Source organism: Macrotis lagotis, chromosome 5 (genome assembly GCF_037893015.1).
Source record: "Macrotis lagotis isolate mMagLag1 chromosome 5, bilby.v1.9.chrom.fasta, whole genome shotgun sequence".
NCBI lineage: Eukaryota > Metazoa > Chordata > Mammalia > Peramelemorphia > Peramelidae > Macrotis > Macrotis lagotis.
In genome coordinates this window covers 256,273,936-256,298,548 of record NC_133662.1, presented here as the reverse complement: position 1 = coordinate 256,298,548, position 24,613 = coordinate 256,273,936, and the positions used below count along the sequence as shown (strand labels likewise).

At 42.7% G+C, this 24,613-nt stretch overlaps 1 protein-coding gene across 1 annotated transcript; it reads right to left on the bottom strand.

Annotated features, from left to right (window-relative positions):
• Positions 1 to 5,659: 5,659 nt before the first annotated feature.
• Positions 5,660 to 24,569, bottom strand: MYL10 (myosin light chain 10). The gene is made up of 6 exons (XM_074190420.1): positions 24,483 to 24,569; positions 23,125 to 23,200; positions 21,603 to 21,707; positions 16,865 to 16,943; positions 7,148 to 7,196; positions 5,660 to 5,823 (listed from the first exon to the last, which is right to left on the bottom strand). The coding sequence occupies exons 1-6, from the start codon at positions 24,516 to 24,518 to the stop codon at positions 5,725 to 5,727; spliced, it is 444 nt and encodes a 147-aa protein (XP_074046521.1). The 5' UTR covers positions 24,519 to 24,569; the 3' UTR covers positions 5,660 to 5,724.
• Positions 24,570 to 24,613: the final 44 nt, after the last annotated feature.

The following is a 24,613-nucleotide window of genomic DNA, read 5'->3' as shown; positions in this document are numbered from 1 at the left end:
CTTTGTACATCCGGGGCTTAGCTCAGTGAATGGAGCATTGTATTCTCTTCATAAAGTCTAGTTGACTTGACTTTCAGGATCTGGGAGGCTGTGGGCACTGTTTTGGAGTCAGAGAATTGGGTTCAAATTGGACCCTTACATGACCATTTTACCACCCTAGGCCTTGGTTCCCCCCATTATAAAATGGGGGGTTTGGACAAGATGACCTCAAAGATTCCTCCTAGTTCTAATTTGACTGTCCTGTGACCAAGAGGGAAGATTTTCAGGTCCTTTCCCAATTTCATTCTATTGGTGACTGGACACCTGGGGTCCCAGAAGACCTTGGATGTCCAAAGAAGGGAGTCAGATTTGGAAGGAAATTCCACTGATCTCATGATTTTACCCAATATATGTGCATCTATGTGTGAGTGCATGTGTGTGTGTGTCCTTGTCTCAATAAAACACTGCCATGCTTATGGACACAGTGCCAGAACCCAGACCCCACTAGTATTTTTCCCAAGCCCCTTTCTGGCACTGGCTCTCCCTGCTTCTCCTGGCACATTTCTGCCCTCCCTTTTATGTCTGTGTCTGGGATCTGAGGGTTCCTGAGTCTTGCCTTTGCTGGAGACAAGACCCTATCTAGTAATTGCAAACTACAAGCCCAGAGATGCCAGGGTGGAATGGATGGGCCCCAGCTTGAAGCCCTGCGGGCGAGCAACCTGGCAGCCCAGCCCAGAGAAGGCTTTGGTGTCTCAGGGCCCTGCTCAGGAGCAGCGGGCAACAAACAGGCCCAGCAAGTTCTTAAAGATGGGGCGCCCAAGCTTTTGGCAGGGATTTCCGCGAAAGCTGAGCTCCTAGAGAGTACAAAAGAAGTCAGGATGTGGCAAGGACCCAAGCCAGGAGAGGGAAGACCTGGAGACCAAAGACCCTTCTCTCTCTCTCTCTCTCTCTGTCTCTCTGTCTCTCTCTGTCTCTCTGTCTCTGTGTGTGTCTCTCTCTGTGTGTCTCTGCTTCTCTCTCTCTGTCTCTCTCTCACAAACACATGCACATCCATGTATAAACACACACTCACCAGTGCAGCACATACATGCATAAACACAACAAACACACATGCACTCACAATGCACATGTATGAACACACTCTCACACATAAGCATGCACTACACACATTCACACACGACCAAACTGACACACTCATAGTTGCACACTCATGCTCTCAACATATACTCACACACATTCATATCCACCCATACTCATGCTCACACACACACACACACACACACACATACACACACACACAAACACACACATATACACTGCTATCAAGCATTAGGAAAGCTATTCTATCCTTTTCTGAATTTTCCCCCAATCACCCTTATCCAACAAAGGAAAGAATTATTTATTCATTTATTTATTCAACTTATATTAATTGGAAAGACTCCCCCTCCCCTACTAAAACAAAAGACAATGAAGAAAGTCTAGAGTCTAGAACCTGGGACTTGAGCACTGCTTGAGACATAAATTTTCTTTTTTTTTTTCCACACATGGTGAATGCATGAAATGGTTTTGCTTACCTAACCTTATTTGTTACAATATCTCCCACCCCCAATGGGAAGAGGGGGAGATTGAAAAAAGAGAAGAGAAATATCAGTAGGATTCTCCCTCCTATTCCAAAAAAAGGTGTTACTGAAGTACTTAAAAAAGGATTCAGAAGGAGCCACAGACAAGAAGGATAGCTTTGAAACTTTGTTGGATTTATATAATTTTTGAAAGAGAGATGAATGTTAAACAAAATAGAGATATGTGATTTCATATGCAATTTTCTTTTTCCTTTATTTTGTATAGAAATACTTACTTTGTAAAGTCCAAAAGAACCTCCTAAATTATGTTTATTTAATGTGTATTTATTGGGGGGGGGGAGTAAGGGATCTTTTAATTGTTGTTGAATCCCCAGGACTTAGAACACTTGTACACAGTAGGTGCTTAATAAATATTTGGGGTAAAGTGATTTGCCCAAGGTCACACGGCTAGTAAGTATCAAGAGGTCGGATGTGAACTCAGGTGTAACTTCTTCCAGGGCCAGTGCTCTAGCCACTGCCCCACCTAGCTGGGTAGCACAATGGATAGAACATTGACCTTGGATTTAGGAGGATGGGACATTTGAATCTTACTAGCTGTGTGACCTTTGGCAAGTCACTTAATCCTGGTTGCCTCAAATCCAGAACGGTCTCTAGTCATCCTAATCCATATCTGGCCACCATACTCAGATGACTCTGGAGGAGAAAGTGAGGCTGGGGACTTAGCACAGCGCCCCCTCACTCAAATCTAATTCATGTGCTTGTCATGGCCTCACCTCCCTGATGTGGTCTTCTTTGAAAATGAAGGACAGCTATTTAATAAATGTTTATTGATTTATTGAATCAATTGATTCAAGTGCATTCATCAGCTTTGTCACCTTTCTTTGAGATCTCCAGAGTTTTAATGGTGTCCTTAGAAACTGCACTTTAGAAATGGACCCTAACTATATGTGGTCCAACTGGGGACTGGTCCAAAGAGTAAGAGAGCATCATTGCCTTCCTCCCAGATACCTCACCATGGCATGTTTTCATCCCAAGATCACTGAAGCTTTTGGGAATGCCACTTCACTCTATTGACTCATATCAAGCTGATAGTGAATTAAAATCCCTTAGCCATTATTCACATGAACTATTCCCTAGTCATGACTCTCCTCCTTCATCCAATATGTCATTGTTTTCTAGTCCAAGTGCAAGAATTTCCCTTTATCCCTATGATATGCTAATCTTCCTCCTTCTGATGCTTCACTGTGGGGTGAAGGTGATCCTAAGTTCTCAAAGACTATGCCAGTGGGGCACCAGCTCTGACTTGTCCAACCAAGTTGGGAAGATTCCAAATATAAACCAAGCTTATGGACTTTGGGTTTATTGTTCAAGGATCCACCTAGCTAAGTTTGCAAGTGGCCATCAAGGAGTAGGCTACTGAGCAACTACGGTACCTTTCAAAGGACCATCTACTAAGTATGTATTTGCCTCTCCCAACAGAAAACATACACACACACATGCACTCACACACACGTGTATATGCGTGAATCAATGTATAAATGTGTCTGTGTATGTCATCTCCTCTGACAGAAGGTAAGAGGGCAAGGATCACTTCACTTCACTCAGCATCTAACACAGTTTCTGATGCTTAGTGGATTGAATGAATATATTGTCTTCCCCCTCCCTTTGGCTTGGAAGCTCCTTGGAGGCAGGGATCTTTTTCATTTTTGTCCTTGTACCCCAACATCAAAGACAATGACTGGCATAACAAATGGTTGCTGATGCTCTGCAGCATTGGAAGCTATACCCATGTGGATAAACTACAAGAGCACATTTCATCTTATTAGATTTCAACCTATAGAGATCATTCAAAACTCTCTGTTCAATAATATCCCTAATTGCTTTCTCTCCCAGCTTCCTATCATCTACAAAGTTGTGAAACAAGCCATCCCTGCCTCCATCCAAATTACTGATAAAAATAGCAAGGCTAGGTCTCTGTGCATTACTAGAGACCTTTTTCCAGGCTCATAATAGTCACTATTCCTTGTGTCTGATTATTCAAAAAGCTCTACCTGGTGGTACTCTTTCCTCTTTTATTTATTTATTTATTTATTTTACGTTTTTGCAAGGCAATGGGGTTCAGTGGCTTGCCCAAGGTCACACAGCTAGGTCATTATTAAGTATCTGAGGTTAGATTTGAACTCAGATCCTCCTGACTCCAGGGTCGGTGCTCTGTCCACTGTGCCACCTAGCCGCCCCTCCTCTTTTATTTCTCAAGTGTACAGCCCCATCCCCCAAACTCTGGCTGTACTGGGGTCCCAGGATATTGAATGAAACCACTTGATCTCTGGGGCAAGGAGGTGGGGTATAAACTGGGAGGCTCCTACACATCTAAAGTGTACTTTATCAGATAAGCCAAAATCAGTCACTGAGATATAAGGGTGAGGGGCGCTGAAACTGGTAAAAAATTTGGGAACTAGAGGCAGGATCAAAAGAAATAATCAGAGCAAAGCCCAAGGTGTTTGGGTGCAAGCTCTCCAGATTCAGGTTGGACAAAATGTCCTCCTAAGATCCCTCCCAATTTCCAATCTATGATCCCAGGAACTCAATTTTGGAATGGTGGCTGCCTTCAAGAAGCTTATAGTCTAACCCAAGAATAGGTTGCTTTGAGTAAATCTATTTTAGGATAATATTAGTTCTGCAAAAGAGGTATCAATGAATCAGCAAATGGAAAAGTAACTGTTAAGTGCTGACTGCATGCTAAGTAATCGATTGTTGACGTTCCTAATCCAAGAAGACAATGATATCAAGTGAATGATGCCATGCCATGACCGTGATTTTGATTAAAGTGAGGGAGTGTTGCGCAAAGATACCCTTCTCATTGCTTATTCCAGAATTGTTTTAACCCAATGGCCTGATAGTTTAGGAAACAGGACTTCTGGTGGTTGACCTTGTCCTTTTAGATGTAGGTCTTTCCTTTGTCATCAGGACACCTTGGCATTATGGTAACATCAAGGCTTTGGGGTTTTAATTTAGCACCATTCAGTCAAAACTTCATAGCTGGTAGATGTACCCCTCCTTGGACCCTCATCCAAGTATAGATATCCCACCTACAAGTCTTTGTCGATAGGAATATCCACTACATGGGTCTACCATTCCATTTGTAGGAGACATCGTCAGTACGATAAAATTATCCTAATCGAGTCTCAAAACATAAAAGCTTGGAGATTAGACAGAAGGTGAGACAGACCCTGCCCTTCAAGAATGCCACATTCTAATAAGGGAAGGAAAGCCTATGGGGTGGGGTCAGCTGCAGGTACAGTTCTTGGGACACAATGGTAAAGCGGATTCCAATGAATCTTTAAAATCAGAGTGAGATTTTTGCCTTCCAGAAGGATTGATCTTAAAATTCTTATAAATAGGAAGCTTTCTTTGGGAACTTAGCTGCTATCCTTAAGGGTAAAGAGTAACCAACCACTGGGAGGATTGGGAATTTAGGGAGACCAACAAATCTATCCATCAATCGCTAAGTATTTATTAAATGCCACTGTATACAGGCACCAAGTTAGGTGTTGAATGGGTTATCGTTTGAAATTGGTCTTGTAAAAACCAGGACTTTCTGAAAACATCTGTAGTTATACATTGCAAAATAAACTTGTGCAATACCCTCAAGACAGACTAACCCAGAGTTTGATTCTACTTAAATATCTCATGTAAAAGGCCATGGAGGGGGAGAGAATTCTGGTTTCCAAAGACCCTTTATGATGAACCAGGCAGGAACATGGAGTCTGGCCCAGGCAATGGGTGGTTTGGGGGGGAGGGGGTGCCAAGATGTTTCCTCTATCCTATGGGCCATCTGGTGATCATTAAAACTGTCAATAAATTAAAAGAAACAACTCGTCAGGAAAATTCCAGCCGAAACCACCAAAAGTTTTTTTTTCTCTCTTAAGTGTGGGAAAAACTAACAAAATTGGAATTTTCAGCTTTTATCCATGCTAGAACATTAAAAAGAATAACTTTAACCTCATTTCCATTTTTTAATTATTATTTTTAGTTCTTTCTGGATGGGCCGCATGACATTGGGATGACTTTTCTTCTCTCCATCTCCTGTAGAAGCTTCCTTATCCCTTTCACCTTTGCCATTAATTGCTTCCAGAGGAGACACTGGGGGCTTTCTCCCCCCAACCTAGTCTTTCTCGTCACCATGGGTGATGACATAGCACAGGTTCTTGTAATCGAGATTACCGCGCACATCTGGAGGAAAAGCTGTAAACATCTGTTTGATCTGGAAAATAAATGCGAGAAACAGGCATGCACAGGGTGGAGGGGGGGAGGAGAAGAACCCTCAATCCCCTCCAGCTGGACTCCTGTTGGACAAAGACGTGCCTTGTCCGGTCTTACAAGGTCTGCAAGGACTCCGTTCAGAACCCTTACCCAAATCCACTGAACCCTCCCAGCCTTTGTTGACCTTGGGAGAGCCCCTTGGCTCTCCTCGCCACAAAGGTCCTAATGAGGTCTTCCTTGGAGGGTCCCAGAACATCACAGCATCCAAGGGTTGGTGGGAACCTCTGAGGTCACTGAGTTCAGCCTATCCCCATACCTTCCTTGAACTTTCATCAGTTAATGAAGGAAAGATCTGCCATTTTTCTTCCCAGTGTACAGTAATGTGTGAGGAATGAATGTGCAGAATTCTTTGGAGAATCCATTATTGGGACATCTGAGCCAGTGCCATTATTTTCCTCCAGAGTCACTCATCAGTAAGTATGACCCCCCCCCCCCAAAAAGAAGGCTGTGTCCCAACCCTCAAGAACTTTAGAGTCTGCTTTTTTAGCCCAAACCTGTGATTTCATCAATATAGGCAGCTAGATGCATGAGCAGATAGAGTACTCCACATTCATATATTCAGCTGTGGGACTCTGGGCAAGGCACTTAAATCTTTGTTCATCTCAGTTTCCTCAACTGTAAAATGAGGAACATAATAGCACCCAACTCTCACCAGACTGTGGTAAAGATCAAATGAGTTAATATTTATAAAGGCTGAAACACAGTAGGGCTACAGAAATGCTTATTCCCATCCTGTTCCTGGAGACTCCCACTGAGTCAACTCCCTCTACCAGCTCAGAGCAGTATCTGCTCAACAGGATATCAGTCTTAGAGAGTAACCTGGGAAGGTCACCGAGAAGGAAAATGACTTATCCAAGGTGACACCATTGGTATGTGTGAGAAAACAGACATATCCTCCTGACTCTTAGGTCAGGACTCTGTCCACTGTCTCATGATTGCCTGTCTGCAGTCTAACAGGGAAATGTAATAATAACAATTCATTTACTGAGTATTTTACAAAGTACATCCCTCACACAGCCCTGCAGGAAAAGATAATAAATAGAAGCACTGGCCTCACTCTGTGTGATACAGAAGGAATATTTGTTTTTGACAGTGTAGTGTATCAACCAATCAATAACTCACTTTTCCAGGTGATAGAAAGGAGATCCCCATCCCGAGAGGAAAGGACCTTAAGTGGTCATCAAGTTCATCCCCCTGCCTCTGGGAAGGATTGCACTAAGTAAATAAAATAATCAAAATCTACAGACCAAAAAAAATGGCCTTACCTCTTCCTCGCTGAACCGATCTGCCTGCGTCATAAGCTTTTCTTTGATGCTGTTAAAATAAAAAGCAAAGCAAGTTACTTCATGTCCTGGAACCTCCTCCAGGTTCCTTTCTCAGCCTCAGTTTCTTCCTCTGTAAAAGGTGGAGAATGAGTTAGATGTTCCCTAAGCTCCCTCCTGGCCTCGTGTGCAGGGATGGTTCCAAAGATGGTTTCGTGAAGCCCCATTTTGGTCTAGTCATGGCCAGAGACCCCCCACAGCTTCCTCCCCGGTGAGGACACTGGCCACATTTAGAAACAGCATCAGGGATTTATCTCTTTCCTTCCCATGTTATTTATTACTGAAGTTATTTGCCTTGAAACAGAATATTGTTTTCTCCAGCTAGTTAACTTCTGCTTTTTATTCCCCAGGGTAACAAGCTACAGATGATCATTTCTCCCAGTTGGTGATGGTTCCGTCTTCCCCTACAGCCTCCCTCCCTCCCGCTGGAAAATCTGCAACCATCACGAATTACTCAAGGTTAGAACCAGGGCGGGGGGGGGGGGGGGACCTTCACTGTACAAATGGCAAAACTGAGGTGGGGGGAAGTCACACATCCAGGTAACATGAGGATCAGAAGCAGATCCCATGCCTCCAATCTCCTCCTCACAGCTTCTTAAGAACCTTCCAAAGGATTCTCCCTTCAGAGATGCCCCTGCTTGGAAGGAAGGCTATCAGGATGAGATAGCATCATCTGCCTTCAAGGCCAGATCTAAAAAAAAATTCTCTCTCTCCCATCCTCTTCAAGACTTTCTAGATGGACTTTAAGGTATAGGCCCAGTCTTCATTTTACAGATGAGGAAACTGAGTCCCAAAAAGGCAATGAGGAAGAGAGGGTAGATAGGAACTTAGCACTCTTTCCACTACAAAGATAACTGGTTTTATCCAGGCTCTTCAAGAGCCTTTGTTTTTTGATGGAGGTAATTAGGGTTAAAGGACTTTCCCAAGGTCACACAGCTAGTGTCAGCTATTTGAGGCCAGAGTTATATCCTCCTGACTCCAGGACCAGCGTTCCAGGACCACCATGCCACTCAATTGCCCTTATCCAGACCCTTGATTGGGACCTAACACCAAGGCATTGGGCTATTTTTACCTCCAATCATTTGTTCTTCCATTACCTCACAGTCATCAAAATCACCCTCTTTCCTCGTACCAAGATCTTCCTCCAAAGCTACCTGGGAAGCTTCAAGAAGTGCTCCCTATCTCCTCATTGGAGCCAGTCCTCCAGTCCACTAAAGATGGCAGACTTCTTGCCTTGATTTTTGCCTGTTGAGATTTTTTTGAGGCTCAGGATTTACTAAACTTCTATGGGATCCAGGGACAAGTGATACAATTGTCCATGCTGCATGATATGGAAGGAGTCAGATAGTCTTCCCTTCCTAATCCCCCAAATTTCACTTGGGGTGGGACACTAATTCTCCGGGCTCAGTATTGCCCTCTCCAGGCCCCTCTCTTAAAATGCAAGCCCTACCATAAATCTCTAGCAGATCAAAGAAAGAAAGATCATTATGGCCCCCAAATATTTCTTGCATTCCATTCTGAAACAGCAAAGAGTTTGAAACAAAGGAGATATTCATCAATCTGGGAATGGCTAAACAAACATGAAGGGAATGGAATTTGATTTCCTTATAAGAAGTGATGTATGTGATGAGTGCAGAAAAGGATGGGAAGAAATGAAACGATGCAGATGGAAGAGAATAGAACACAAAAAACAACATACCCACTGCCTGCAAAAATGTAAATGAAAAGAACAAAAATAATATTGATACTATGATAATGATCATGCTTGAGTGACCCCCAAAAGATGGGAGAAAATGTATCCTCATTTTATAGATGGGGAAACTGAGGCTGATCCACCAAATTATTTCAGACTTTAAAATGAGATTGGTCATAGAATTCAAGGCTCCAGAATTTAGAACTGGAGGGGAACTAAAGGTCTTCCAGGCCAGCCCCCTCATTGTACAGATGAGGAAACTGGAGCCCATCAGACTAATGATTCCACATCCTACATGTAGAAGGAACCTAGGGGTCTAGTCCCAGTCTTTGTTTTATAGATGGGGAAACTGAGTCCTAAAAAGATAGTGAGGAAAGGAGGCTAGATTGGAACTCAGCGCTCTTTCCACTGCATGGGCAACTAATTTTTTCAGCATTTTCCCCTTAGGAATCTGTCATGATTTCTCTTGCGTTATGTGTCTCCAGCACTTCCTGCCCTCCTCTCCCCTGCCCTCACCACGATCTGCAATTTCTTAAGTCCTCAGAGATGCCATCCATAAATTCTACATGAGATGTCACCCTTTGTTCCATCAGACAGTAAAAACATCAGGGGTTGGAAAGGTCAAGGTCATGACAGTGCTCCTGGGGCAATAATCACCCCCCGATCATGGATATAAACTTAAGAATTTGGGACTTGATGGGCTTAAATTTCTACTGAAAATTTAAACTGAATGCTCTTATTGAAGGAAATAAGGGCATGGGGAGGGGTGTGGAGAATCTAGTGTCTAATTATAATCTTCTGGTGCCCAGCCCACCCTCCATCCCCTGGCAGGGGCACAAGGAAACCAAGTTAAAGACCTATGTGCATTTTCCATTATTTATTTTATAGGGGAAGGAGAAGTCACAGTTTCCAATGTTGAAAGTTATGTCCTTTTCACATACTATTTGTTTCTGGGAAAAAAAAGCTTCCCACCAAATAAGACAACAAGCAGAGCCTTCTGGTGCCTTTACAGAAATTCGTGAGTAAAGTCTTGATGTGGGTCTCTCACTGATGAACAGTCTGGCCAATATCAACTGGTTCTAATATTGAAAATATTTTGTTGTTCCTTTGATTTGCATACAATCTTTTAAAAGATTATCATTGGAATCTGTGGGGCAAGTGACTTCCCCTGAGCCAGCAGCACATGGAGCAAGGGCAGAGAAGAATGAAGGGGCTGGGGAGATGGGGGCCTCATCATGGGGATCTTGGGACAACCACATTATTGGGAACATACTAAAAGAGACTGCTGTCAACTCCATGAATCCACTCTCCCTCAACTCTTGGGGGGGAAAGATGCTGAGGGTTGGAAGGACATAGAAAGAACCAAGGGATCTGTTAGAAGTGAGACAAGAGGGTCAGGGTTATAAATTGGTAAAATGCACTGTCCCCAGCCCATCTGGAAGCCCATCCCAACCACCATCAGACGGACCACATGAGTCACAATTTTCCAGACAAGAGGTGAAAATATAAAAGGAGACAGGACACAAACTATGAACCCCCCCCCCAGGCTCGTTCATATGGAGATGAACAAAATAAATGTTGATTAAAGGTCACCAAGGCTTTTTTCCTAGTATTATTTAATTATTTTAATATGGAACATAATTATCATTAAAATTTAAAGTTCTAAAATATATTAATTAGGCTTGAGAGATCCATATCAAAATGGAGAAGAAAAGCATCAGCCCAAGAATCTGTAACAAAACCTTCAAATCTCTAACCCAGGGGAGCTCATGCGTACAAGTGAAAACCTCAAAGACATTTTAGAGATTGATTAAATGGTTTGCTCTGTAATGATCAGCATTACCCTCAGGTCTAATAAGGAAACATCACAGTCCCCAGTGGGGACAGACTAAAGCAACTGTCTCCTTTGAACAGAGGAGAGAGAAGGGAGCTCTGACCTTTCAAGAGAGAGGAGTCTGACTGGGAGGAAGAGATGTCTTCATTTTGACTATGAAATATACCATCTATAGGCAATAGCCCAAGAGCATTTGGACAGAGAAGGGCATCTGACTGCTGTCCCCACAAGGACACATTTTCCAAGTGGGATTGCCTCAGTATCTCGTCTTGACGTGAATGTCCAGAATTAGGAACCATTTCAGAGGCTCACCTCAGATTCGCTTCAGGCCATTCAACAGAACACACTTTCCCAAGCTTCTCTGGAAAATTATTTCATAAATAATCTCCATATTTATTCAAAAAGTTCACGGCCATTGCTATTGTTTTCAGTGTCCTTTCAAGACCTAGTCAATCACTAAAAAGGAAGACATTGAGCAAAACTCAACCCTGAATGACCTCTCAGGGTTGCAGGTTCAGCTCTAGAGTCCATGATTTCTGTGATTCTAAGCTTCAGAAACCTGGACCTTGAATTTCGGTCATGCCACCCACTCTGGATCCTGTGATCATTTATATAGAACCAGTGAATTCTAGAGCTGAAAAGGACCTCGACTATCATCAATTCATACTAAGGAGAGTTGGAGCCAGCTTGAATCAGCTCATGAGAACTGATATTTTTTTTTGCTTCTTGTTTGTTTTGTTTTTGCAAGGCAACGGGGTTAAGTGACTCGTCCAAAGTCACACAGCTAGGTCATCATTAAGTGTCTGAGATCGCATTTGAACTCAGGTCCCTTGATTCCAGGGCCGGTGCTCTATCCACTGTGCCACCTAGCTGTCCCAAGAGCTAATTGCTAAACATTCAATGTGAGCATTCATACCAAATGCTATATTTTATTGATTGTCTAGACTTAAGCAAGTGACAGAAAGAATATTCATAAAACAGATTCATCTTTAAGGTGAGTCATACATGCAATTTTTCCTAGAAATATGTTGCTAAAAATTTATAAGCCAGCACACCAGTGGAGGAACCCCAATGGCAACATACCCCTCCAATGGTTGACCAACCTTTTTATGAAGACTTCCAGTGAGGGGAAGCCCAGGGTGGTCCATTGAACTTTGATTGCTGGGAAGCTTTTGTGTCTTTCTGTCATCATTCAAATCCTCCCCTTTATAACTTCTACCTTGTTCTATCCTCTGGACCCAAACAGAACAACAGCGAATCCTCTTTCCGCATGAAGTAAGCACTTTAAATACTTGAAGACACGCTCATGGCTTTCTTAAATCTTCCTTCTCTTCTAAAGATAAGCACAGCATAGTGAATGTAATGCTGGCTAAGGGAATTAGGATGTCCAGGGTCAAATCTCTGTTCAGACACTTATTAGCAGAATGTCCCTGGGCAGGTCACTTAATCTTTCTCAGCCTCAGTTTCCTCATCTGTAAAATAAGAATATAATAATACCTTTCTCCCTGAATTGTTGTGAGGAGTAAATTTTATATACATATATATATATATATATATATATATATATATCTACACAGGTATATAAATGTATATAGAGATAGACATGCATATGTATTATGAATATATCTACACCTGAAATTTAGGCTCCACAAATAAAAACAAAGGCACTTACAGCTCAACTTGGATCCAATCCTCAGCTCTGATGCTATTTCTGCAAACTTTATCTACTCAAGGCCAAGCTACTCATTAAGTGTCCATGGACTTCTTCATCTATGAAATGGGGGTCTTGAATCAAATGAAGGAGTTAAGAGTTATCTAATGAGCCTCTGTTTGGTCTGAGAAGCCTAGGCTGGTGGGGTTTCTCCTTTTCCCCCCATCAAGGGGATTGCCAGCCAAATGTTCAAAATGACTGAATCTCTCCTACTCATTCCCTTTGCTCCACTCACACAGGCACCACCCCCATCACCTTCTCCTCTCCCCCCCACCCTTGACTATTGCAATAACTTCACACATTTATCTGCCACTAGTCTCCTTCCTGACCCTAATCCCAATTCCATTTTTATCATCCTCCACATATTATCATTTGCAAATCAACATTTATAAAACATCATTTTGACCATGTTACTCTCTTGCCCCTAGGATAAAATCCAAAGTCTTCTGTTGGCATCTGAAGCCTTTCACATTTTGGTTCAATCCTGAGGGATTATTTATTCTCCATCACACACTCTACATTTCACCAAAATAGTGCATTTTCTTTTTTCCTTCTCTTGTCTCCATATCTTGTATAGACGTCCTCCCCACCATGGGCAATGGAGAATGTTCTCCCTCTTTGCATTGGCATTCATAGGGTATGGGCTGCATATGAGGATGGACTCTATTTAGCTCGAGTTTCCTCACTGATTCAGTGTACAATCAACAACTTCTTTTTTTAGATCATAGCTAAAATGCCCCCTCCTACAGGGGAAAAAAACAAACCTTTCCTAAGTCGATAGTTCCCCTTCCACACCCAAATGTCTTGTATTTTTCTATAAATATTGTGCATATAAGTAGCTGTTTAGATATTGTATACCTATTCTAGCAATAGAATATAAGTTTCATGGCTTTTTTAAAGAATATAAGTTTATTGAGGTCAAGACTTACTTCATTTTATTTTCATATCTTCAGTGCCTAATATAGAATGAAACAGGGTTTCTTAATCTCAGATTTAGAGACTGAATAGATTTCAAAGTCCATGAACTCAAATGGGACAAAATTATATGTATTTTAATCAATAGACTTCTTTTGTAATCCTGGGGATTTTATTTCCTACATTCTAAAACATAATTCTGAGAAGGGTTCAAAAAAAAAAAAAAACAACCAAAACTCTTCACCAGCTTGCTGCCAAAAAAATTCATGGTTAAAAAAAAATGTTAAGAAACTTCTCAGGGCGGCTAGGTGGTGCAATGGATAGAGCACTGGCCCTGGGGTCAGGAGGACCTGATTTCAAATCCAGCCTCAGACACTTAATAATTACCTAGCTGTGTGGCCTTGGGCAAGTCACTTAACCCCATTGCCTTGCAAAAAAACAAAAACAGTTTCTCAATTTGACCTAAATTGAATTGAATTTGGAAACAGAGAACTTTGATCAGTCAGTCAATAAGTAATTTTGATATGTCCTAGGCACTGTGCAAAGAGCTGAGGTTACAAAGAGTGGCAAAAGACAGTCCCTATAGTCAAGGAGTTTACTGGACTAATGGGGAGAATAACAAACAAATAACTTAGTTCCAAACAAGCTATAGACAGAATCAATAGGAAATAATTAAGAGAGGGAAGGCATTAGGATTAAAAGCCTTTGGAAGGCTTTCTGCAGAAGATGAGATTTTGAGACATCAAGAAGAGATGTAAAAGATGAGGAGGGAGAGCAATTCATACCTCAAGGAGGGGCAGCCAAGAGATAGAATGTTCTATTCATGCAGCCACTGCTGGAGGTGTACCTAGATCAGAGCACATGGAGGGGAGTAAAGCAGAATAAGACTGGAAAGGGAGGAGGGTGCCTGGTTAGGATTTCATCATTAACCCTGGAGGTGATAGGGAGCCTCTACAATTTATTGAGCAGGGAGTGTGACATGATTGGACCTGTGCTTTAGAGAATCATTTTGGTGACTGAATGGAGGATAGATTAGATTGGAGAATGGGGAGATACTTGAGGCAGACAGACCTCCTCCCCCCACTCTCCCAAGGAGCTATGAAGTAATGGGAACCTGTATTCGAGTAGTGGCAGTATTAGAGAAGAGAAGGGGGGTGTATTCAAGAGATGTTACAGAGGCAACAGATTGAATATGGGGGGGTTTACTGGAGGGTGAGATAGTGAGGAGTTGAGGATGACATCTAGATTGGGAACCTGAGAGCCTGGAACATTGGTGTAACCCTCTAATAACAGGAAAGGCAGGAAGGAGGTAGGGTTTTAGGGGGAAAGATACTGAATTTGGGTTGGGACATATTGAATTTAAGATGTCTGAATGTCCAGTTTCAGATATCTGAAAGGCAATTGGAGAGGCAAGAGTGGAGGTGAGAGCAAGATATGTAGATTTAAATCATCAGAGGTAATTCAACCCAAAGTTGATAAGATCACCAAGTGGTGTAGGGGGAGAAGAGTAGACAGCCCAGGACAGAACCCTTGAGACACCTGTGCTTATAGGGCATGATTTGGAAGAGGGTCCAGCAAAGGAGTCTAAGAAAGAGTGGTCAGAGATAGAGTGGTGTCTTCAAAACCAAGAGAAGAGATAATCCAGGAAAACAGAGTAACCAGCAGAAAGAGGCTGCAGAAAGGTCAAGGGAAATGAGGATTGAGAATAGGTCATTGGTTTGGGCAACTAAGAGAGCATTAGTAACTCTGGAGAGAGAGATTTGGTGAGATGAGAAGTCCAGAAACCAGATTGTAAGAGGTTAAGAAGAAAATAAGGGCAACTAGGTGGTGCAGTGGATAGAGCATTGACCCTGGAGTCAGGAGGACCTGAGTTCAAATCTAATCTCAGTCACTTAATATTTACCTAGCTGTGTGACCTTGGGCAAAGTCACTTAACCCCATTGCCTTAAATAAATAAAAATGTTTTAAAAAGAAGAAAATAAGAGGTAAGTCAAGGTACCTATTATTATAGATTTCTCAAGGAGTTCAGTCACAAAGGGCAGAAAAGATATAGGGATGGAAGGATCAAATGAGGGGATTTTGAGGATGGGGGTACATGGAAATGTTAGGGATAACAGAGGGGGCAATCTTGTGGGAAGAGTTGGATGGAATGGGATGACTTGAGCAGGTAGGCCCTTGGTAAGGAGAAAGGCCATCTCATCATGTGAAGGAAGAGATAACGGCAGAAGGCATCTTGATATGAGATTAGGAAACAGGAACCCAGCAAATGTCCTCAATTTTATTTTTGTAAAACATGATACAAGCTTCTCCAGAAGCAGGTAGAGGGGATCTGTGGGAGATTTGAAGAGATGAAAAGATTTAGAAGGACCACTGTGGAGAATGGGATAATGAGTTGATGGGAGAGTTGCAGTAGGAATGCCTGGCAGTAGTGAGGGCCTGATTGAGTTTGGGTTACATTATTGTGAACCCAGCCAGAAATCTTGTCTCTTCATTAAGTAATTCCTCTGGACCTCAGTTTATATTTCTGTAAAAGTGGGAGGGTTGAACACCATAATCCTTAAGGTATCTTCTGGTTCTAAATGTTTGATTTTTATGCACTATCCTCTTTTATATCTCTCAATGATGTGCTATTCTTCTTTTGTGAAGGGTTATTCCAGATATGGAGAGTCAAAGATAAAATTGATTACTTTCACACTTTAGCCTTAGCATGGTCCCCTTTGGATAATGTGGAAATATAAAAAAAAAATCTTCTCAGGAGCCACAGACTTTAAGTCTACACTGGAAAGAAGCATCTAAAGGTAAATATTTTCAAGAATTAGGTTCTTAGCAAGAAATATGATTGCAGCTTTCATCTGATGGATATTATGATCACTAATGTGTATTCAAAAGGTGGAGATTTAGGGATTAGGGGTTGATTTCTTTCTAATGGCTACAATATCTAATGCCCATAAATGTCTGGAATTTCTCAAGTGACCACCTATTATCCTGATGGATTCATTTGGGGAAGGTAGTATTAGGAAACTATCCATCCAAATTCCTGTCTTTCTGCACAGGATGAAGAAAGAACACATTTGTCTTAAAATGAATCTTTTAATAAAGCCTCAAAGTGGGCTTTATTAAAACCTAGATCTAAAGAAGAAATGAGAAAATCTCCTTCCCTTATGTGTCCCAGAGATGATTCCATAATTGTCTACCTATCCAAGGATGGAGATGAGATGAAGAAATGCCTTCCCTTCCGTTACTCCAGATGTGAGGAGCCAAGCTAAATGCTGTTTGCTTCACACTTCTCTTTTCCTTGGAGAAGAGGACTATGGATGCAAAATTTTTCATACATTGTGGGATGTCATCACTATAGTGATGGTCTTGCTTGATTGATGCTCTGTTACAAAGGAAGTCTTATGAGGTGGGCAGAAATAGGGCGATTATATCTGGAATGACTTTAAAACCATCGATAAAATGTTCATTTAGACAAAAAAATGAAGGGATCATTTTGAAAGGTATACTCACAAGTCTGCCTTAAGGAAACCTTTTCCTTCAACATCAAAAATCTTGAAAGCATGCAGGATAGTCTCTTCTGGATCTGTGCCTGAAAGGACAAAACAGACAAAGCAGGTGAATGTTTCATGTACCCAGGAGTCCCTGCAGAGAGACCATGGCTAAGGAGGCATAGGGATCTGCTTCAATAGAATCAGAATGATCATGGTAAAGATAGACTTCACGAAAGCCCATAATTTTTCTCTCCCCTCCCTCAGTGTATAGATTAATTTATTTTTTTTTGAACTGGTCCCTTAAATATTTTTCTAAATTAACATTTCCTGGTGCCTTAAAAAAAGAAAATAGTCATTCCCCTACTCCTGCCCACCCAGTTAGCCTTCCTTTGTAACAAACTAAAATAGTATTGGAAGGGACCCTAGAGATTAGACATCCCCACACCCAACCTCTTGGTTTTACCAAAGAGGAAGGCAAAGCAGAGTGATTTTGAATGACCAATCCAAGGTCACAATTAAACTAATATCAGAATTGGAGGCATTCATGAAGATAGGAGAAAACCAGATGACATCAGGGACCAGCTAATAGCTTATCTTGCCTTGTACTAGCATGAGTATGAAGAAGAATAGTGAAATCCAGTGGGGAAGGTGGGCTGCTATTAGGATGTAAGGTCCCTCAATATTTTTGTCCTCATGTTCATGGGGGTCACTGAATTTTTTTTAACAAGAAAGTGACATGGTTCATTAGAAAGACTGAAGCAATGGTTGTTGGGAGGATGGAGTGTTCATGTTTATCATCCTCATTCACTTTAATTGCCACTTATCACAACTTGAAGGTTTGATATAAGCCAGATTTGGGGAGAGGGCAGTGAAGGAGTTTGAAATGCGGTCAAATACAGCAAATGAGAGTTATTAGTCTTATGATTTACATGAACACACCTTGCCCAAGGTGATCTCTTCTATTTTCAAAGGGTAATGGACATGATTGATTATTGCTTAGTGAATTTACAGGTAGTTAATGTTTTTAAATTTTGGAAACTGTTAAAGGTGCTCTTTTCTTGAGAATTGGAGCAGTGGAGAGAGCCTGAAATCAGGAAGACTTGCATTCAAATCTGACCTCAGACATTATCTAGCTGCAAGTCACTTCACCCTGGTGGTCTCAGTTGCCTTATGTTGAAAAAAATGAGCTGGTGAAGGAAGTGACAAACTACTCCAGTATCTCTAACAAGAAAACTCAGATGGGCACAAAGAATGGGATAAGACTGAAAATGACTGAATAACAACATTTGTGTAGGGATGCAGAGAGGCTAAGACCATCCCTGTTACAAGGGCTCAACAGGGGCAGCTAGGTAGTGCAGTGGATAGAGCACCAGCCCCGGAGTCAGGAGGACCTGAGTTCAGATCCAACCTCAAACCCGTAATAATTACCTAGCTATGTGACCTTGGTCAAGTCACTTATCCCCATTGCCTTGCAAAATCTAAAAGGAAAAGAAATGAAACAAGGGGCTCAACAGTCTAATACTGGGAGACAACGTGCAAACAAATATGTATAAACTACATTCAGGATAAGTTAGATCAACATAGGAGAAGGCATGATTCCAGGTCCCCCTTGATGGGTCTATGAATTTCAAGGCCAGTTGCAGGAATGATCCCCATTTCCAGGGTGGGGATGGGACCCCTCTGGAGCCAGACTCAACTGGGCTGCGTGTGGGCAGGAGATGGTTTGTGGGGGTGTAGGGAGGCTTCCTTTCTTTCCTTCCTGCATGCAAACTGCCTCTTCTCCCTTGCCCTAGACACGAGGCCCTACCCAGCCGGCCTGCACCAGCCAGCCTTTATTGATTAGCTGGTAAATAGCTCGGCTCTTTTGATGTGTTTGCATCCCTGCTTTTTGGACAAATTGCATTACTCTGTTTCCCTGTAGCTACAGTTCCATGTGGATGGCATTAACATAAATGGAGTTTTGTTAGCTGTTCATCTGGCACCGCAATCTCCATGTACAAGGCTCGGTCTTGTCTCCAGGATCCTAGCTCACCCTTTATGACAGAAATCAATTATGGTGCTGCAGTTTTCCCAGGGAAGCACCTTTCAGCATCCTCTTGGAGCAGTGGCTAGCTAATGAAAATCACAGTCCCATGGCCAGGTCTGGCTCCCTGGTTCTGCCCCCTTCCTGAATCTCTGGTCCCACTACAAAGGCTCTTCATCCCAATTAGCTTTGATTGGCTCGGAGCAGCCTTTTGGCTCAGCATCGTTTGCATGACAAAAGCCCAGCCAGAAGGGCCTGACAGGCCCAGCTGTTTCCCCCTTGTCAAATGAAAAAAAGCTGGCCTGCTCCTGGCCAAGAGGAAGTCTGAGGATGGTTGAGTGGGGACGTGGCAGCCCTTCTCCAGGCCTAGGGCTCTCGGTGGGTGACATGAAGGTAGGACACCGTGGAGGGACCAAGGTTAGAGAAGCAAGAGGGGGAAGATTAGCAGGACCCCAGCTGGTAAGTCCAGAACTGGAGATGCCAACTTGATTGACCCATCATCCTTCAGGGGAGGAAATTGAGGCCCTGGGTAGAGAAATGACTTGGGATCATACAGTTGGTCATACCAACCTCATGGACCTGGAGTTGGAAGGGACTCTTAGAGGCCATCTATTCTAAACCCTTTATTTAATGGTGAGGAAACTGAGGCCCATAGTGGTGAGGTGATATAGAGGATGATAGAATGACCAATGTAGGTCAAGAAGGGACCCCAGAAGTCACATAAACTAGCTCTCTCCTTTTACAGCTGAGGAAACACACCTAGAAATGTCTAGGTGATTTGTCCCAGGCTGTACAGGTGATAAGCATCACAGGAGGGTCCTGAATCCAGATTCCTTGACTCCCTAAAGCAGTGTCCTTTCTGCCATACTGAGCCGTCTTGAGCCACGGGGGAAGTCGGCCCACTTCTCACTCAGCTGTTTTCATCAGCTACTTCCTAGATAGCACCTTTCCCCTGAGCACTGTAATGCCAGACCAGTCCTGAATTGGAGGCAGTAAAGACAAAAATAGCTTGTAATTCAAAACAACTTAGAGAAATTCCCTTTTGTTCTTAACCCGAACTATAAGATAATTCCAATTCAGTTGAAATGATTCCCCCCACCCACCCTCGCCAATCCCTTGTGTTTCCTATTAGCAAGATTTTGCTGTATCTTTCGGATAATAGTTTTCATAGGAAAAACAGAAAACAAACTAACTCTAAGCTTATGGAAAGAGGGCATCCCTCCTGGTCACTTCTGAGTTGACTGACCCTCTCAGATGGAGCCAGACCTAGTCATATGCTTCTCCTTGAGGAATTAAGAGGCCCACTGGGTCGTGGAAGGGGGAAAATAGTAACCGATTTTGGAAGGTGGAAAAGGGAAGAGGGGGGAGGGAAAGGACAGAGATTGGAAGAGCAAAGAAAGAGAAGGGGAGGGAAGGGGAAGGGGGAAAGGGAAGGGAAAGGAAGGGAGGAGAAGGGGAGGGAAGGGGGAAAGGAAGAGGGAAGAGGAGGGAAGGGAAGGAGTTAAGGTCATTCTTACCTTCTTCCCATCCTTCCCTTCTTTTCTTCACTCTTCGCTTCCCCTTTTCTTCCTTTTTTCTTTCCTATGCTTTTCTCTTCTCTCCAACTTCCCCCCCCATTCCCAATTTCAAACTCCTATTGATTTTCCCAGAGTTCTCAAGTCCAGAAAAGGAGGAAAGTGAAATTAGCACATGGGTAGTGGTTAGAGAAAGTCCTGAGGGGTGGAGGGATTGTAGGTCTTTTTTTTGTTTGTTTGTTTTAGGTTGGTTTTTTGCAAGGCAAATGGGGTTAAGTGGCTTGCCCAAGGCCACACAGCTAGGTCATTATTAAGTGTCTGAGACCGGATTTGAACCCAGGTCCTCTTGACTCCATGGTCGGTGCTTTATCCACTATGCCACCTAGCCGCCCCGAGGGATTGTAGGTCTTTATGATGTCCCAGAATCTGTTTAAGAAAAGTGAGTCCTAGGAAGAGGTAGAATGATGGACAGTGACTGATGTGCTAATCACTACCTCTCATACTTTTGTCATATATCAAGATACACCTTACCTCCAAGAAAAAGCATCATCTCCCCAAGGACATAACTCAAGTCCATCAACCCCTCTTCAGCTCCCTCTTTCCACCTGTAGCTGGGAGTTCAAGAGGCCCCAAAGGATGGAGGGGACAGATGGAGCCAAATGAATATCATCAGACAGTCTAGCCATATGGAAAACCTGTGAGCCTTTCATTAGCACTTGACTTGTCTACCCTTGTTTCTTCATCTGTAAAATGGGAGCACCTACCTAGCAGGATAGTCATCAGGAAAAAATGAAATAATACTTGTAAATACTTTGCAAACCTTAACACTAAATATTCCAGTTATTGCTATTATTTTAAGACAGGAAGCAACTTGTAAATAGCTTGGTAGCTACAAGAGAGATAGAGAGTAGATGGAAGAGAAGAAGGTTCTAGGAGCTGAGAAGAAAGAGAAAAGCCTTCTCTAAAAGACAATCTTGAATTTAGCCGAGGAAACAGAGGTAGAAATGAAGAACATTACAGATAGAGGGAAGGAGGAGAGAAGAGAGAGGACAGGCAGCACAGAGTTGATGGTGGATGATATTAGAAGACCCACAAGCAGCCAGAGCTTGAACATGACCTCCGTCATTCCAGTTTCAAGACTCTTCCCAGAAAAACCTTCCTCCAGGCTACACCTGCCCCACCCTCTGCCTGTCTCTGTTCTTGCTGCAAAGAATATTCACCTTTCAGCTTCTCACCAAACATGGTCAGGAAGACAGTGAAGTTGATGGGACCAGGAGCCTCCTTCACCATGGCTTCCAATTCCTCATTCTTGACATTGAGACGACCTATGAGCAGAGGATCAGAGGGAGTTATGGCCATCTGGACCTTGAAAAGGGAATTGGATTCGGAATCAAAAGAGGAAGGCCTAATCTCTGACTACTACTGGCTACTTGAGTGACCTTGGGTAAGTGACTAGACCTTTCTTAGCCTTACATTATCCATTTATAAACTAAGGTTAGAAAAACTATCCATAGGGGCAATGAGTTGGGACAATGGATAGAATGCTGGGCCTTGAGTCAGGAAAACTCCTCTTCCTGAGTTCATATTTAGCCTCAGACTTGTATCTGTACGACTCTGGACAAGTCACTTCACCCTGTAGGCTTCAGTTTCCTCATCTATAAAATAAGTCGGAGAAGGAAATGACATTATTTTTTTTTGTTTAGTTTTTGCAAGGCAATGGGGTTAAGTGGCTTGCCCAAGGCCACACAGCTAGGTCATTATGAAGTGTCTGAGGCTGGATTTGAACTCAGGTCCTCCTAACTCCAGGGTCAGTGCTCTATCCACTGCACCACCTAGCTGCCCCAAAATGACATTATTTTTGCCCAGAAAATCCCAAACGGGGTCACAAAGAGTCAGCCACAACTGAAAAAAATGATAGAAATGAATACAAGGCTCTCAGTGGCCTCTCTGCCCCTCAAATTGAAGAACCTAGAGAAGTCCGATTCCCATTAGTAAACCCAACCAGATAAAGTAAAACTTGTTATAATAGCTCAAAGCACCTCTTCTCATTGTCAGAAATCTGGAAAGTAGACCCAGTTCCCCAGGAATTCTCCCCACTCCTGAAGCAACACCAAACCCAAACCAAAGTACAGACACCAGGTCAACATACCGCCCTCCCTCCAATGTTCACTCCTTCTTGATCCCAATAAGAACCACTTGACTTTCTGACTGTTGATAGCCTAGCCAATGGCATTCACTTTATTCCTGAGTAATCTCACTTTTCTTTCTTTCCTCTCTCATCATATTACTCTCAATTAAACTTGCTTGCCTTAATGTCTCCCTTTTTTCCTATCTTTTGTTGTGTTCCATCCTTCATAAGCATCAACAGTTGACCAAGACTGGGTATTCACCTCCATAACCCAAGCCATAGCTTGGCGAACAGAGGAAACATGTGGGTTGTCCCTGGGAGCCCTAAGTTTCCATAGTAAGGCCCCTTGTGATGGGGGTCCCTCACTTGCTTCTTGGACACTTTCCCCTACAACAACTCTAACTCAAAACTCCACTAAAACAGGCCCTAGCTCCTAGCATATGGCTCTCAATAGAGTATGGGTTTGTTAAATACTGAGCAAATGAATATTTTTACTACTTATTTCATAAGGATATTGTGAAGATGAAACAACTACATGGTGGAATGACAGTAAATCATTCTATAAAGTTGAGCTATTGTGACCATCATTATAATTCTTTATCTCTGAACCTTACCAAGGGCAGCAAAGGTGTCTCTCAGGTCATTTTTATCGATGAAACCATCCCGGTTCTGATCCATGATGGTGAAGGCCTAATAAAAGAGCAAATGATCTATTAGTACCCAATTCTTACTTGACCTCCTTTTCCCCTTACTCCCTCCGAGCAGTGAATCTGATTTTTTTAATCATATGAAAACAAGGGCCCAGATTCTGTTCCACATTATTCATCTCTCTTCAGCCTATGAAACTCTTGGGATTCTATACTTTCAACACATCAATGCATGTTGGTGAGAAGCTTAATCAAGTCCACTCAAACTTCTCTTTACCAAATTAACACTTGGGGAAACATGGAGTTGGGTTGCAGCCAATGCTGTTAGCTCCAAGAATTTACTCTTTTAACCCAAGAGGGCTTTTATTCATGAAATTCAAGGGATGGTGTTCCAGTGACCCCAACCCTCTTCCTACGCAGGCAGAAGGAAAGTCAAGTGGGAAAGACTCAATGGTCCTAGCACAGCAAGGCAAACCTTGCCATCACAATGAACAGACAGGGTTCAGAAAGAGCCATTTTGGATCAGAGATTTAGAGAAGAGTGGAACCCCCCATCCAACTTCCTCATTCTACAGATTGGGAAACTGAGGGCCATAAATGAAATGATACCCAAGATTTTCCTTAACAACCCAGATGCAGTGGGATTAAGTGATGGACCTAAGATTCTCTGACCCACCCACATTCTGCCCTTGAAACCACTCCTTTGAGGTATCTGTACCAAGTCCTTTTGAGATGGGGAAAGCCCACATTTTTGAATCATGGGATGATAGTTTTAGAGTTAGAAGGGGACTTGGAGACCAATTTCAACTCCCCCATTTTATAATGAGGTCTAAGTATAATGACTGCTCAAGGTCTCACAGGTATTAATGGTCAAGAGACAGGATTAGGAGCCTGGTCCTCTGACTGTAGCGATCGTTCTACTTCACTCTACCGCCTCCTCAAGTATACCTCACTTTAAGAAACCAATGTTCTCTTCAAACATTGGGCGTAAGTCAACATTGCTTGAGTCCAATTTCATGTATACTCAGGGACTAAACCTGGGAGTTGACAATCTATAGAAAGCTTTGGGGGGAAATTCTAGAGCATATTCTAGACATCCCTAATCTGTTTCTCTTTCCTTCCTCTTCTCTCCTCTTCTTCCCCCACCCTCCCCATTCTTCACTTCACTTCTCTCCTCTCCTTTCTTTTTTGTCTCTCTTTACCTCCCCTCATCTCTGTCTGTTTTTCTATATCTGGATTTTCACACACAGGGTTTACTAATAGAAACAGATTTTTTATTCAAGTTTGGACAGGTGGGGGCCCCGACTCCATTTTGGAAGAACTAACCTCTTTAAACTCCTGGATCTGGGATTGGTCGAACATGGAGAACACATTGGAGCCAGCTCCTCCCTCTGCCCTCTTCTTTGCCTTTTTGGGAGCCTACAATGAACCAAAGTAGATGTGATGTCAGTCATTAC

What these genes read in the sequence shown, in the direction of transcription:
- MYL10 (XM_074190420.1), bottom strand. Translation starts at nt 24,518, where the DNA reads ATGTTCGACCAATCCCAGATCCAGGAGTTTAAAGAG. An exon ending in AGACACCTTTGCTGCCCTTG is followed by an intron (nt 21,708 to 23,124) that starts GTAAGGTTCAGA and finishes CTCTGCTCATAG; the next exon opens with GTCGTCTCAATGTCAAGAAT. An exon ending in GGTTTCCTTAAGGCAGACTT is followed by an intron (nt 7,197 to 16,864) that starts GTGAGTATACCT and finishes TTATTTTAACAG; the next exon opens with CATCAAAGAAAAGCTTATGA.